The sequence below is a fragment of the Corvus moneduloides genome, chromosome 3 (assembly GCF_009650955.1).
Source record: "Corvus moneduloides isolate bCorMon1 chromosome 3, bCorMon1.pri, whole genome shotgun sequence".
NCBI classification, from domain to species: Eukaryota; Metazoa; Chordata; class Aves; order Passeriformes; family Corvidae; genus Corvus; species Corvus moneduloides.
The window spans coordinates 64,044,008-64,061,034 of NC_045478.1; the positions used below are offsets into that span (position 1 = coordinate 64,044,008).

Here is a 17,027-nt window from a genome sequence, read left to right on the forward strand (position 1 = left end):
TGTGCAGTGAACTCTACTAATCCATGATGGAAGACTAAGGAAAATTATTTCCTGGCTCCAGTGAGGGAACTTTCAATGTGACTGGTAAAACTGGAAAATTTGGGGGTTTTCCTCATGTAAGTGTACTTTCTTGGCCCTTTCTTTTGGCTGCCTCATATTCTGTGTCAGCTTCCCAGAATGAAAGACTTTTTTCTTTCCTTCAGTCAATTTAGAGCAAGACAAAATGTTCAATAGGCTTAAAATAGCACATTGATAACTTCATACAATGCTCATCTTTATTTTTTTCAGTTGAAATTTTAAGATTTTGATGCAGTTTCCCTTCATCTTTGGAAACAGTCACTGATCAAGGAAGCATGGCCAGTTCCAAAAACTTCTGGATTTTAATTGCATTTTAAGGAGAACTGTCAATTTATTCTGCTGGAATAAATTAGAATATCCATAAATTCTGATTTCTATCCAAAGCAATGGAGTTATATGGTAGGAGGCCAAAGTTAGAAGTTGAAAAACTACCAAAATATTCCAGACTTTATATGATTAGGCAATTTCAGATTTTTAAATTACAAACAACTGTGTTTCTAATGCTTCAAAACAGAAAAATAAAAGCCACCCTGATCAAGAGATATGGTTTCAACATGCAGTGGATAAATGTAAATACAAAATTGATTCTGGTCTCCAGAACTTGCCATGAAAAAGCTCTCTGACCTCATCTTGCCTTCTAAACTCCCCCACTGCAGAGAAGTAATATATGTTACACTTTGTTCAAAGGCTGTACAATAAATGACTAGTCACCTTGGTCTTTCAAAAGCAAGACTTTAGAGACACTTAAAAGCTTTTTGGACCTGCTTAAGTTGATCACATTGCTGTAGTAAAATCCCTATTTTTTTATTCTTTAGAGAGTGATTCTGATGTGCATTCTCACTCTCTGTTCCTGCCAACTCCTATGTAATACTTCTAGTTTGCACAAAACCTTTTTTAAGGAAATTAAGTATTTTCACAAAATGAATAGCTGGTAAGGCTCTAAAATTATGGCAGGGAGAGGCAACTTCTGAAAAACAGCACAGAAAAAGGAGAAAAATATTTGGTCAGAAAACCAGGTATATTGTAGAAAACTCTTAGGATTATGTGCTTTTAACATTGTAAACTGGCATGTACGATGTACTGTAGCATTCAGCAAGTATGGAATGGGCAAGACACTGTCAGTGTCTTGCATGGCAATGGTATTATTGCTACTTTGTTTGAACTTTTTTCATTTATTTTTCAAAATTAATGGTGAAAGATATGTAAAATGTGCCTAGAAAATGTGTCCACAGCAGTGCCTAACTTACTTTCCATCTGTAAGAATAGCAGGACTTTCAGTTCAATATTTGACACTTCAAGTATTTTAGGTATTTGTTTATATAATCCCTCTTTTTTGATTGGAAGCAAAAAGCAATTTGGCAGCGTTGGATATATGGTGTACAGAGATCTTATGTCCAAAATGCTACAGTTTGCTAGTTTGTGGTTTTTTAATCATTTAAATACTTTTCCTGATACTGTTTCCAACACATTCAAGCAGATTCTGCCATGAAGCAGGGTACCAGATGTTCTAAATATGTAAGGTGACGTGTCATCAGAGCAAATCAGCTTCCCTGTTAAGACTTGCCCTTTAGACACCTCCACACTGTAGACAGGGTAAGAGACAATAATTTCCAGCAGCAACAGCTTTTTCATTAGCACTTGCCTAACAGAAAGATAGTCTGTCTTGGTTTCTTTTAAGCCAGGTAACATTGCTGCATCATATTCATCTTTTGCATGAGATCAACCTGAGTCAAAACAAAGAAATCAGAAGAATACATACTGCAACACAGGATCCTAGAAAGTTTTATGTAGGGAGAATATTTGTCATACCTACTGTAAGATTTCAACTCTTTAGTGCCTCAAACCAATTTTCATTAATATGAATAAACAATAATAAATGCTTTCAGGAATAATGTTGAATCATGTGAAATATTACTATATTTAGTGCTTTTTGTAGGGGAGTTTTCAAATTGTTTTCAAAAAAACTTCAAAGAGGTATTGACATAAAAGATATGATTAATACTTTTAATTCCAGTGCAATACTAATATTGATTAGGGACTAAAACAGGCTATCAGGTGAAAAGTACAATGTGTAGGACTGGATGATCCTGTTAGAATCAAAGTAGATTCACTATTGAAAATAAAAGTGTGTTTGTTCTCTGAATTTGACTTTTAGAATTATTTTTCCCGGCGCTCCTCAAATTCCTGTATGTATTTCTCTCAGTTAATATGCCTGAGGTTCACTTCTCAACTATAATGTCTTAAAACCCAAGGGAAGGACTGTGGCATGAGACAGCAGCTTGAACGAGGTGCTGGTATTGTTTACAAGTGTTTTGCTTTTGAAGAGTGTTTCTGAAATTAGCCTGAGTGCTACCTGTGAAGATAAGCCAACAATGACATTTTTGCATAAACCATTTGCTCTATTTGTGAATGTCTAAAATATTCTGTAATCTCAGGAGAGAACAGTGCCATTTGACATGATACAGTCATTAATATTGTCAAAGCACTGAAGGTAGAGCTCCAGCAATATGCTAATAAAAACCCAATGAAGACTAAAAATGCTTGTCAGTGAACCAAAAAAATTCTGTCAGCAGCCTTCTGAATACATAGATGCTGTATTCATTAAGAAAGAAAGAAAAGTGATTAGCTGTTTATAAAGACCATTTCAAAGAATAAAAAATGCTGTGATATCTAAGTTACGAGATTGCAGGCAAACTGTTGACAACAGGCACTACAAGAGGAGGAGGAGATGGGAAGGAATAATGCAGCAGCATCTATTACAGGTGTGGAAAAACGATGCCAATGCATTTTCATGAGAGATGATATCAGAAACTATTTTTACATCCTGCTGCCAAAGCACTACTTCTTTACACCTTGCAGAGGGAGACACCCCTCCATATTTTTCCCATGTGTCATTAACATTGCCAGAATTATTTCTTTCTATCAATAAAATTGGTTGTAGAATCACCAAGAGAGTGTCTACCAGGCTACCCTGTGTAATTTAGCTACCAAAGTAATTAATTTCCTCCAAGGAAAGGGAAGTTACCCAGTGCTGGTCAGTCAGTCCCTTTGTATCAGGATCACTGTTTATGGATAAAGAATTAGCTTATTGTATTAAAGGGATAAATACTTCATCTCAAAATTAAAAATGAAATTATGAAAACAGAAAACACATTGCCTGAGAACTCAGCTGTAGCCTCACGTGGTTTTGCTGTCTCTCCTAGGACAGCATTCAGCCATGAGAGATGCAGGCGGATTGTAATCAACTTTTTTTCTCAACTTTTTACTAAAGTTTTTCCGTGTGCTTTTGGCTTTTCTGAACAGTGTTGATTCCTACCACATGTCCCAAACTAGTCCATTCTCTATAGCTTACACAGCTCTGCTAGTACATTGCAAAATTTCGAAAGATGAATCAAAATGAATCTTTTTAGCACTGTTTATGCCTGCTTATCCCTAGCAGATCATAAAATTATAGAATCATTTCGTTTGGAAAAGACCTTTAGGATCATTGCGTTCAACTGTAAACCTGGCACTGCCACATCCACCATGTCCCTAAGCACCACATCTACAGTCTTTTAAATACCTGCAGAGATGCTGATTCCAGCACTTCCCTGGGCAGCCTGTTCCAATGCTTGGCAATACTTCTAGTGTATAAATTTTTCCTAATATGCAATCTAAACCTTCCCTGGCACAACTCGAGGCCATTTCCTTTTGTCCTGTTGCTTGTTATTTAGGAGAAGAGAACAACCCCCACGTGGCTACAACCTCCTTTCAGGTAGTTCTAGAGAGCAGCTCACTCCCCAAGTCACCTTTTTTTCCAGGCTAAACAATCCTTGCCACTTCAATTGCACATCATAAGGTGCTCCAGACCCATCACCAGCTTCATAGCTCTTCTTTGCATGCATATGGAGAACATACTAGGCAGAAATAACAGCAAGCAGCTTTGAGAGTGGTTCTGCCTTAACTGTGGGAAGCCTCCCTGGGTTTTCCCTGCCACCAGTGCCAGTGTGAGAAGGGCTTGGTGAAGGATTGCATTCATGGAAAGTGTGTCCTTCATGGCTCATATCTTTCTGGGATGTGTAGTACTTTCTGAGATGTGAAGTCAGGACACAGTGAGGGTCTGTACAAACATGTCAGCATTGGTGGACAAGCCTTGTACTTCCAGCAGTGTGCCCATGTGGAAAAGAAGGCCAGTGGCCGTCCTGGCCTGTATCAGGAGTAGTGTGGCCAGCAGGACCAGGGAAGTAATTCTTCCCCTGTACTTGGCACTGGTGAGGCTGCACCTTGAGTTCTGTGTCCAGTTCTGGGCCCCTCAGTTTAGGAAGGATGTTGAGACTCTGGAGCGTGTGTGGATAAGGGCAATAAGGCTGGTGAAGGGTCTGGAACACAAGTCCTATGAGAAGTGGCTGAGGGAGCTGGGGTTGTTTAGCCTGGAGAACAGGAGGCTCAGGGGAGACCTTATCACCCTCTACAACAACCTGAAAGGAGGTTCTAGCCAGGTGGGGGCTGGTCTCTTCTCTCAGGCAAGCAGCAACAGGACAAGAGGACACAGTCTTAAGCTGCCCCAGGGGATATTTAGGGTAAACATTCGGAAGAAGTTCATAACAGAAGGGGTAATTGAACATAGGAATGGACTGCCTAAGGACGTGGTGGAGTCACCATCCCTAGAACTGTTTTTAGGAAAAGACTGGATGTGGCACTTTGTGCCATGATCTAGCTGACAAGACGGTGTTACATCACAGGTTGGACACGATGATCTCAAAGGTCTTTTCCAACCTAGCTGACTCTGTGATTCCAGCAGCATCATGGAGCCTGTGGATGCTGCCGGTGGAGCAGTGAAGCACTGGCCTGCAGGAGGAGGGACAGCCGCGCGCTGGCCCAGCAGCGGTGCAGTCGAGCACTTCGGGCAGGTGGGACAGGAACCACCTCTCGTTATGCCGGGTGACCCGCAACGCGGGGGGGCTGCGTGGCTCCCGACGGAACGCGGTTCCAGCGCCGGCCCTCCGGCCTGACTGGAAGACAAGCCCGGACATAGGTCCCCGCCGCGGGGGAGGGCACGTGGGGCTGCCGGGGAAAAGCGGGGCCGTGCATGGGGCGACGGATGCGGGGCACGGCCAGGCCGGGCCGGCCCGCGCGGAGTCTCCGCCCACCGAGAGCCGCCGGGGCAGCCCGGCCCCGCCCTGCCCCGCCAGGACGGCTCGGAAGGCATGCTGGGGCTTGTAGTCCCGCGCGACGCCGTCCCGCCTCTGGCTGCGAAACTACAACTGAGGGAAACTACAACTCCCGGCGGGTGGAGGGGCGTGTCTCGAGTGCCGCGTCCGAGTCCGCACGGGGCGGGGGCTGGTCCCGCTAGGTCGGGCCCCGCGGGTGGGGCTTCCCCGTGCCCATCGTTGGCTGGCGGGACTCGCCCGCCCGCGGCCCGGCAGCGAGAGCGGGGCAGGACGCGGCCACCGGCCGGGGCTGGCGGCATACACCGCTCGCGGCTCAGCGGAGCGTGCGTCGGGGTCGGCGAGGGCTGAGCGGGAGACGGCGGCAGCGGGAGCGGGGCTCCAGCGTGGACACCCGCTGCCCGGCTCGCTACCCTGCGCCTTCAGCCCGGCCGGCGGGCGGCTGCCTGCGGGGAGGTAGCGATGGAGAAGAGTTAGTGCAGTCACCGCGCTCCAGTGGCCGAGGAGAGGGCCGGGCCGGGCCGGCTGGTTGCGTGGACCTGCTGCCCTGTCGCCGAGAAGCGGCTGAGTGACCGGCCGAGGGCGGCGGAGGGTGCGCGCCTGTGTGGTCCCGTCCCCCGCCGGCTCCTCCCGCGGGCGGGCGGGCGGCCGGCGCTGCGGTGGTTACCGCCTCCCCCTGAAAATGAAGAGGTGGTGGCAGCTGCTGCTTCGGGGTCTGGCTGCCGGGGGGAAACCTGGATAGAGGCTCCTAAAGAAGGGTGAAGAGAAAGTCGCCGCTCTCTGGTTCGCGAAGGGGGAAGCCGGGCGTTTTTCTCACCTTGCTGCGGGGCCAGAGCACAGCGAAGCCAGGGACGCCGGCGGGGAGCCGCTCCTGTGCGCCGGAGGAGGGGGCTGGATGCGGGGGGGGGCCCGGCACCGCCGCGGGCCGTGGGTGAGAGCTTGCGGCGGGGCGGGGTGCGGGCGGCCGCGGCGGCGCTGAGCCGGGCGGCGAGGATGGTGCGGGGAGGGAGAAGTCCTGGCAGAGATCTAGCGGCGGCCAAGCCTGCCTCTCCCCTGCCTCCCAACCTCCCTCCCGCGGGGCCGAGGCGCTGGGGAGCATGAGGCGGCGGCGGGGACCTGTTGTGTAGGGGGAGGCACGGGTTGAGCGGCGCGGCGGGCAGGGAGGATGAGGAGGACCTGCTCCCGAGGCGCTGGTGTCTGTCGGCCACCGGCCGTGCCCCGGGCTGCCACGGGCTCGGGAGAATCCCTTCCTGTGGAGTGGTGACAGGGGAGCTCTGCGCCCCTAGGTCTGCGCGGAGCGGCGGCCGCTTCCCGCTGGACTGCGGCTTCAGGAAGAGGAGAGCTTGAAGTGTTCTTCGGAAGCTGGAGTTGCAGCCTGGTTCCTTACTTGCCTTTTTTTTTTCTTTTTTTTTCTTTTTTTCTTTTTTTTCCCTCCCCTCCCCCTTAATGATTTGTTTCGCGTGTCTCTCGAGGGAACGTCTTAGGAATGGTCATTTTTAGCAGTGGAATCTGCTGCGCAAAGGAGGATTATAACAAATCTCTATGAATGATAGACTCGATTGCTAAACTTTGCCTTGACCAACCTTCTGACCCTCGGAGAAAACTCTCAGGGCGTGCGTGGGAAGGAAAAAACCTTCCCATTTGAAAATAAACTTGATAAAAAAAGACTGATTCTTTTTTTTTTTTTTTGAGAGCCTAACTGATTTATAATTTTTTTTTTTTCTTTTTGTCCTGTTTTGTGATAAGTTGTTTTTAGAAGGATTGTCTACGTGGTTGTTTTGTAACTGGTGGAGGAAGGAAGGATCCCTCTCAAGCGTTTCTGATACGACAGCTTTGGTTTCTGAAGAGTTAAGTGATGTTTGCATGATACACCTATTGCTAGTCTGGTAGCACACTTTTCATCATTTTATTTGCTTTTTTTATTAACTGGGGCTGGTGGAGAGGGCTCTCTTGGTCAGAAGAATATTTGCACATATATATTTGTATATATTTTTGGTGGGGTTCTCCCCACGTTTTACTCTTTCTTGATGACTCCTGGAGGTGGTAGTGGGCCCATGAAAGACTGTGAATACAGTCAGATCAGCACACACAGCTCTTCGTCTCCCATGGAGTCTCCCCATAAGAAAAAGAAATCAGTTCCCAAGAGAAAATGGGAGGTTTTTCCTGGAAGAAACAAATTCTTCTGCAATGGGAGGATCATGATGGCTCGACAGACTGGAGTCTTCTACCTGACTCTTGTTCTCATCTTGGTCACCAGTGGACTCTTCTTTGCATTTGAGTAAGTGGCTTTAAAGTCTTTGTATATTCCTTCTCCTCCTCTAGTTACTTATTTTCTGCCTGAAAGCAAAATTAACATTTTTTATTTAGGAGAGAATGCTGACTGAATTCTGCTAATACTGGTTTATATAATTGAAAATATGATCTGATAAGATTCTGAGGGGTGCACAATACAGTTTGGGTTATCATACTCTGTGGAAAACTAATGAGGATTAAGGTTGAAGAGCTTTTATACCGCAGGTTTCCAGCTCTTGCTGGTGGTGTTGCAAGAGGAGTGTAAAACAGCAGGTTTGGGATGACTAGGAAATGGTGAAGCTCCTTGTCTGTCAATTACTCTGAGAGTCAAAACTGGCACATGCAAAAATACTGATCCTCTGTCACCGAACTGAATGCAAGAAAAGCAATACTTTTCATTCGTTTAGGAATCAGGCATGTTGGTTTTTTTTTTCCCCTCTTGAAATCATTTAATAGCTTGTAGATGGGAATTCGAAATGAGAAGAAAAAAAATAAGAGCTGTACAGTTTTGCATGTACGTAGCTTTCCACCACTAGGTAACAGCGTTACTTTCTCTTTGTGATGGTAACTTATATGTGAGTTCAATCTTAGTTTAAGCTCTATTTGCTTTGGAGGTTTGAACTCTCTATTTTCTAAGCCAGCTTCTGGTGTCCCTCTAGGGCTTTTTTTTCTCTGTTGCTCTGGAGTCCTTTTCATCTATATAAAGTGAACACACAGCAACAGCAAATCAAATATACTGATTTTTGCTCTTATGTTGTAGTAGTTAAATTAACTACACATGGCAGTAAAGAATTAGGCACTTGATATGAGCAACATACTGTGGCTTTTATTTACTTATTTTTATTTAGGAACCAAGTACAAAGAAGTTTACACTGCTAAAACACTTCCTATAAAAATAATTGAGTTGTCTTAAAGGTTTAGTGCTACCTTACCTGCTTTAAATTATTGTACTTGTGGCAGGATAATATGTTCAAGTTACTTTTTTCTGCAAGAAGAACTATTATTTATAACTAAGCTTCAGTGCTGCCTCCAGAAATTGTTTGTTTTGCTAAGCAGTACAGTTGAAAAACAAAGGTCATTTGTTACTTAGTGTCTTCAAGCAAGAAGATAAGGACATTAACAAACTCTAAATTGTACCTGTTAAATGCAGATCATCTTAACAATAGAAGTAGCAGTAAAGAAGGTAAAAATGCTCAGTAGGTAACCAGTGGCTAAATGTATATGTGAGTTCAGCAGATGAATTGTCATTAGTGGGCTCCGGACTACTTTAGAGGGATTTATTAAATGTAAATCTTCTGCAGACATTATGAAGCTGCTTGAATATCATTTGAGTAGTTGAAATAACACAGTCAGTGATGGTATCCACACTGCAAGTGTGTTTACTTTCCTGGTTTTAAAGGGGTATTAAAGGTGTAATCTGATAGTATTGCATCAGGACTGGGTGCTACTCTATTCTGTTTGCCATGATTAAGCTTTTTTTCTATGTGGGCTGACACTTCTGTATGTGTGCAGTCTCATCACCTTCAGCACAGCCTCTGAAGCCTGCTGGACTTCCTGCAGATACTAGAATGTAAATGTAGGATTGAAAGTACAATGTCTTATAATCAGGATTGTAAAACTGATTTATTAAGCCACCATTTGCAATTTATTTATATGTTTTAACATTTTGATCTTTCAGAGATAGATTTTCTTTGCAGCTGCATGATTCAGAACTGCTAGAGCAGGATATGCTGCTAGCTGTTCATTCCCTTCTGATTTCATCACTACTGTGAGCTACCTACATGCTCTACCAGAGTTGAATTCTGCAACTTCCATCATGCCTTTGAGAATATTTGCAGTGTAACCATATGTGATTGACGAGATTTTTAGTCAAGCATCTTCATATATAGTTGGTGCTTATTCTAACTGGCAGTCTTGAAGCAGGGAGGATTCTTGGGCTTTATATAATATAACCATAAATTCTCTGTGTGTGTACTGGTCCTGAGTCATTCTTGTATCACTTTCACTCTCCTGAGGAAAATCAAAGTAGAGGGTGGCAATGGTATTTCATTTTTATAATGATAAGGTAGATTTTGGTCTTTAGAAAGCACTTGCATTGAAAAATTATTACTCATCCTCTGAAGGCTAATTAAAACCCAAATCTAAAGACTGTAAGAATGGTGTTGAGTATGTTTGTGATGTTTAAACTGCAGAGGATTGTCAGTGTTAGAAAAAGAGGGGAGTCTCTTATTGAAGAGTGTTGCTTTCAAGCATTTTCTAGCTGTGTCTATTCCTAGTAGTGTGAAGTTACTATTTATTGATCACTGATGACATCCTGGGTGTTAAGTGTCACTGCCATTATTGGCTGGATATGGTTATGGCGTTCCTCATTAACCAGCCATTTATTGAATATGACAGAAATGTCTTTCAGTCCTTCATGTACCTGTGGAGCAAAGTGGTTTTTAAATGAACATGTGCCATGTGTGTCTGAAATGTAAGGTCAAACTGCCATTGAAGAGGAAGGTACCCTGTATGTTCTTGGAAATGTTTGTTCTTTTTTGCTACAGTGGAAATAAATTATTTTGTTCCCTTTGGTTTTGGAAAGTTGAAAATAGGTACTCATGATTCAGCTCATTCCCTGGTTACAGGCAGGGATGGGGGGAAGTAGGAAAGAGATTACTTTGACAGCTAATTCCTTGGAAAGCAGCATGCTAACGTAAACAGTTGTCCTTCACTTCGTTTGTTCCTTCAGTGTGATTTCCCTCCCTTCCTTCTATTTTACTCTTGACATCCATACATCCAGAGCTGTATCTCCTGTGCTTTGGAATACTCTGCAGGGAAGAAATACGTTTCTCTGAGTCAACAAATCCTACGTCTCCAAAAGCAAACCTATGTCATACATCTTGACCTGTATAGCTTTTGACATTAAGTGATGCCTTTGTAATTTCTGTTTCTTCATATTTATGCTTTTGTGCCTTTTTTCTGCCTACTTTCTCCAGCTCCTGCTTTCAGCTGGTTTTATTCCTTTCTCTCTGTTGACTTTTATCTCTCATATACTCAAAGTGCATCACCACTTCTTCCTTTTATCATTTCACTGTTCTTTTTCATTTTCAAAGAGATAAGCCAGAATTTGCTTAAAAGAAAAACAACAAACCATGAGCTTTCAAGCAGGTAAAATATTTATAAGTCCTGCTTCCTTCCCCTTGCAAAGGAAGAGAATGCAAATAACAAGCAGTTTTATTTGTGTAACTTGTTTATTAAATGTAAAATGAACAATTGCAAGCACTTTTGGGTCCTAAGAGGGATGCTGTGCTGAGTTGTTCCTAAAAATTATGCCTATTTTAAATTGCTCAAGGTGGGACACCACAAATTACTGAATTTGTCTTTAAAATTTGGGTATGTTATTTTACCTTGAAACTTTTTCCTAACTCTAACCTTGAGTTATTTAGCTGTTTTTTCTTTCTTCTTGTAAATTTGGCCTTGTGTTGCATTTTGGTTTTTTCCTTTGCCTTGCACCAGTACCAGATGTATATTTTTTAAAACTATTTAGCACTCATTTATCAAGGTAGATGCATGTAAGGCTTAGAAAACAAATTCCTCTCCCCAGAGCAAAGATAGCATCTGTAACTGAAGGGCAGATCTGTTGCTGTACGTAGCCAGTTCAACCACTGTATTTACATGTATGTAAAGTCCTTTTTTTGTGCAATAGAGGCAGAACTAACATACTTCATACTTACTGCATTTAGCTAGGTATACATATTCAAAAGAAATAAGAGCTCTTTATGTTTCTGGTCATTTGGGGTACTGTTTCTGTAGGTTACAGGAAAGCAAAATGGAGGCTGAATGACATATTTAGCGCAGTAGGATTTGTGAAACAAACGTATTGTTGTTAAATAGCAAATCTCGTGTGGATGCACAAGATCAGGAGTTCTAGAGCAGTGGCAGATGACCTTTGCTATGTTGCTACTGTGAGTTCATGCTGCCTCTGAGCGCTCCCTTTCCTCTTGGGCCTTGCTGGGCAGGTAGCAGGAAGGAACATGTCTGCACCTGAGCTGCTTCAGCTCAGGCAGGCAAATTAAACTTCCCATAAAACGTGGGTTTAAGTGAAGAGGCCGACTGAACTGAATTGACTCAGGCACAGTCATGTTTTCTTCTGTCAACTTACTTGCAGGGTGAGTGGCTCTGGAAGAAGGTTGAAGCAGATGGTAGGATGCTGGAAGGGCTGAAGCAGTGCAACTTTTTTCTCTGTAAATGTGAATCAGAGCCCTATCACTTCTGATACCATTTGACGCTTGCACTGATTCAACAAGCTGGAGGGTTTTTTAGTTTGTTTGTTTTGAGCTAATTAACACTTGATTTTTTGTTGTTGTTGTTTTTTTTGCTGAGCATTTGTGTAATTGCATTTTCTTGCAAAAGGTGGATGCTGGAAAATTATTTAAGCTGAGGCTGTTTATGCGTATACGTGTGTACAAACCATTGATTTCTATGCTCTCACAATTGCTGGCAACCTGCTCCATGCCTCCCACTTTGAAAACCAGTGTGACTGGAGGACATTCATGAGTCACACTTTCTGAAGCTGTGTGTGGATTGTTCAATATTGAACTTCTGTGGCAAAGTGGTGTAACTTGCTGCTCACTGCGACAAACCTCTATGTGTAAACACTGAGGTCAGTAAACTGAGCATTTTCACTGTGGTATCAGCAACTCTTCTCATCTTATGGCAAGTGTTTTCTGCTCTTGCAAGAGGTTACCCTCTCTTAGTATGAGGTTGTATTCCAAGTAGGTGGAATGTTCTTCATTTAATAACCTCCTTTATCTTTGTTTCTCTGCTCTTAAGACAAGTAAGTTACTTGCGTCTCTTGATGACCATGTCCTTAAATGATGAGTTCCTTAGAAGAACGTGCTACTAATCCAACTTCAATCCAACTGTTAAAGGCTGCTCTAAACTTACAGGGCGTTTCCTGTTGAAGACGTCAAAATGGATTTTAAAGCAAAAGCCATAATATATAAACTAAAATTATTGTTCAACAAGAGAACTGCATCTACATGGAAGGAAGAATGCATTTTCTACATGGAAGGCAGTCACTGCCTAGTTGTGCATAGTGACATAGGCAAGTGCAGTGTTGAGTAGGTGTTATTTTCTCCCAGTTTTCTTTTGTTTTGTTTTTTTAAAACCTGTCGTTAAAATTAAACCTAAGTAATATTTCTGTTCCTCATTTAGTAATATTATGCATCCCTGATAATTTAGTGAAAAAGACATGGAATACAGTAAGTCTAATCTTTAGGGTTTACATTTTGTATTGAGCAAATGATACTGTCAATTTCTAAGGGACTGTATGCATTCCAAGCAAATGTTGTTTAGTCTTTGCACTTAATTGCCCTGAAAATGTTAACTGTCAGAATCAAGTATCTCTCATGTACTAAGTATCTCTAATACTTTTTTCTCAACTAGGGAATTTTCTTTCCTTCATTACAAAAGAGTTTGCTTAATCTCCTAAGTTTCTCAGTGATCTGAGCAAGTGTGTCTGCTGAAGTTTCTCCCTGGCCAAAAGAGAGTAGTTTTGTACTATCTTATCTCAAAAATAGCACATTACTGTGCAGGTATGTCAGGATAAACTTGTAAACCTGCTTTAAATGAATTATATGATATAAATTGAAATAATTTCACCCAGAAATGAACTAATGGCATTTGATACTAGGTCATGTACTTCTGTTTTTCAAGGCAAGGTCTGTTTATGTGGAAATGGACAGTGATTAACCGCTTCATTTTCAGAGTAAAATTCTGTGGGGATAACAGAAGGAAGGATAAACTCTCATGTTTTTAGAAGTTGTGTCTTCTTTACTTCCCCTGAAACTGCAGAAACTTTTAATGGTTTTGTAACACTAACCCACTTTCCAAAACAGCTGTTAAACAGCTTTTTTTGTTTCTTTATGAGGTGTTTGGCTTGTTGTTTTTTGGTGGTTTGGTTTTGGTTTTGTTGGTTGGGGACTTTTTTTTTTTGTATTTGGCTTAGTTGATGGCCTTTATCTGCTGTTTCATGGAGAAGTTTTGAATACTTTTTTTTTTTCTTTTTGTACTTATATTTCCATCTTTTCTTTGTGGAGGTGCAGGGAAATGAAAATCAGGACTATAGTGGTATAATGGGATGTTGGCTTCTGGGATGTTGGCTTCTCAGATAGTGTATCATTTGGAGACCTTGAGGAAATCATTGTGTAGCTTTGGATCATCAATACACATACATCTTCAGAGTGAAATGTGAATATTAGTGGTCATCTTTGCCTGATGCCACCCAAACTATTTTTTGAGAAATGGGAAATTCCATCACTGCTGGCTGGTGGGTGGTTTCTAGGCTCACCATAAGTGTTGTAGATAGGTGTAAATCCTTACCTGGAATATTTTATATTCATTCCAGAGAAGAGGGGAAAAGGTAATTTTAATAGTTTAGTTATTCTTACCTATATATATATACACAAATATATGTATGTATCTTCAAGTGTTTACAAATGCTGATAGATAGTACTTCTCTATATCTTGAATCTCCAGAATATGGGTTTTGACTTGTAATCTTGTGATGATGTTTGATAAAAGGTATCTTAATTTATCACTCAAAAGTCTGAGGCTTCTATTGTTGATATCTGCATAGTATGCCTGTTTTATTTTGTCCTTCCCCTTTGTCTGAGTGAATGTGTGTTAAAGATACATTTTATATCTTTTGGAGACTAGTGTAGGGAGAATCATGCGAAATAAATTTACACTATTGAAATATCTATCTGTTCTTCTTGGAAGACTGGTATTTTCATGTGGCTATCTGGAAGTCTTTTCATATCAACTCTGCAGAAATTTTCATTGGTGTTTTAAAGGAAAGATGGTCTTTTTCAGGTGCTTTTTCAAGTTAGTTTCTCAGGAATCATGTTAGATGTTTAGGTTCATGTAAAATATTCTTTTCTTTCATGTTGAAAATTGGACTAATGATGCAAAAGATACCTTTGTTGCTACATGATAATTTCTGTCATAGATGTCATGTTGCATTATTATTTTGTGAATGGCATTTCATACAAAACAAAGTATCTCAGTGGATCTGGATGACCAAGAAATTATCTTCCAGGGGTGGGCAGGGGGAGGGCTGGAAAAATACTATGTTAAAAAATATCTATGTTTTTTTGTAGATTTTAACACCTATGTTTTACTTTTTAGGTAAAATCCTTGCAAAACAGTTTCTGTTGGAAATGGTCTCTCTGTTGTTGCGCAGCATTAAACTGTTGACTGTAGCACTCAAACATGAACTAATTAGTGAGAAAGTGAAAATTGCTGCAGAAGAGGAGAAATCTGAGAATATTTTAAACTTTCTAAGCTGCATGCTTGTTTCAAAATGGCCCAGACAAAAAACCCTATAACACTAGCTTAAAATACTGGAACATTTTGAAAAATTGCTTAAGAAGTTGAACAGCTTTATCTAGGAAATTTTTCTTATCCTGATAGATGATTCTTGAGACCAAGTGAGGCTGTAGTAGCTGATGATCACTTCAGGTCCAGGCTGCCAGTAAAGGTTTGCATACAGCAGTGCAGTTCATCTTTCATGTGACAAAGCTGATGGAGAAAGGGGGAAAATCCCCTGAAGTCAGCTGGAACTACCAAAAGTTTATTAAACTTAATGTAATTACAGCCCATTTGTTTTTCAGAACTTAATACAAAGCTGTAAAGTGGACAAATTTTTTACAAATCAAAGAAAGAGACAAATTGAGAAATCAAGATGAAGCCTAGGTGTAATAGCCCCAAATAAAATTCTGTTCATATTTCTCATGTTGCAGAAGTACTAAATGATACTAACATAAAACATACTTAAGGAAGGATGCTGAAGTTGTTTTGAAGTTTCAGTTTTCAGCAACACACGCCCTGTCCCTTACTCTGTTGTTTCTGTTCGTATTTGAGCTCCTGCTCATACTGCAGTGATTAGGCAAAGGGGGCTTTGTGTTTGCAGAGCCTGACCATGGGCTTTCTGCAGTGCATAGGGGAGCTCTTACCCAAATGCATCCTAGAACTTCAACTACTAACTTGACAGTGTGCTGTAGTGCTGTATGATTATACAGTTCTATGTATGATCACTTCCATTTCATCAGTGTCCATAGGGTTTATTCACATTATTGTGGCATGGTGGCTAATGAGCTCTTACATAATGAGCTTGGCTAATGAGATCACAGCTGGTTTTGGTTTATGTTTTTCCACCCCTGCTGTCCCCTGAAGTTGCTTACTGCAATAAATACTGGCAGTGTGCATTTGTTGTGGTATGTATGCAGTCAGTTCAGCTGCTTCTATAAATTTTACTCTTACTTAAAAAAAAAATAAATTGTGGAACAAATCAAATAGAATACTGAAAATCAAATTGAGAACTGAGAACCTGAACTCAGAAGCTGATGTGTATAAAATCTGAAGTTTGTGAATTTCATGTTATAGTTTAAGTGCAAGATAACATTTTTACATTGTCTGCGTTGAATGAGTCTATGCAATTAGTTTGAAGGCTTTAGTATATGTTTCTTGTACATAGGATCTATATATATCAGTTCTCAAGAGCAAGGAACAGATATGTTAGAATTTGTTATTATTTTAACATAAACACTCAGCATAATACTAAAAGTTATGAATATAGATTAAAAACATGGTCAGGAATTGGAAGCTTCCTCTTCCCCTCACCTCGCAAAAGGAGTACCAATACAAAATTTGTCTGATTTTGATAAATTTTGTGTACCATCTTTTTTGAACTGTATATCACTGTCTGTATATCATGAACTTGCAGTCTTGGTCTTGCATGTCCATTACACTTGTGAGATACCCCACTGGTTATGAACACCATGATTAAGGGCAGAGAAGCAAGTGTCAGGCCAGCCTGTACTTAAATTTTGCAGGCATGCCTGTTTGTGCACATGGTATGGATTTTTGTGGCGCATCTATGCATGTTCCTTAGTAAACACTTTGATTGGCAAAAAGGGTTTTCTAGTGTTCAGTTAGTATACGAAGAGTTATGATTGTTTCTTATTTGGAACTGCGTAGAGCAGTTAAAAGTACCACAAAGAAAAGTAAGAGCTAGGATAGCCGTGACTTGTCTCTCGTCAGCATTGCAACTCGTTAATAAACTTACTTCTTATGTGTGGTTTCCTTAGAGCTGAAGCTCATAATGCTTCTATATGAGGAAAAAATACAATTTTTAAGATACTTTTATCATTTAACATGATTTGAGCTCTTTCCTGGGCTGAGAGGCATCGGGTGTGGGAACAGCAAGTAAACTATTATTAGTCAGAGTAGACAGGTTCATGAAGTGTGCTGCATGGTGTGATACCAAAGATTGGAGTGCACTGTTAAAAGAGCATATTCACTTCTGATTTGCTTTGGTGCATTAGTTTGGACAAGAGAAAGCTCGTGGGGGAATCCTATTTAATAAGTACCTGACTGGGGAGGGGCAATGGAAAAGAAAGAGCCTTGGAGCTTTCTCAGTTCTGCTCAATGACAAGACACAAAATGAGTTACCATTAAAACAGA

General features: G+C 41.4%; 1 protein-coding gene across 6 annotated transcripts in view; it reads left to right on the forward strand.

Moving 5' to 3' along the window:
* Window positions 1-5,903: 5,903 nt before the first annotated feature.
* The window catches only part of ZDHHC14 (zinc finger DHHC-type palmitoyltransferase 14), a 96,425-nt gene continuing 85,301 nt past the window's right edge, over window positions 5,904-17,027 (forward strand). For 5 of the 6 annotated variants that reach the window (XM_032101933.1, XM_032101936.1, XM_032101938.1 and 2 more), the window contains exon 1: window positions 6,254-7,503. In XM_032101933.1, the coding sequence (XP_031957824.1) occupies window positions 7,253-7,503 (251 nt within the window). In that variant the 5' untranslated portion in view covers window positions 6,254-7,252. Of the gene's footprint in view, window positions 6,009-6,253; window positions 7,504-17,027 lie in introns of those variants that run through there. The other variant, XM_032101934.1, reaches the window with a different exon arrangement.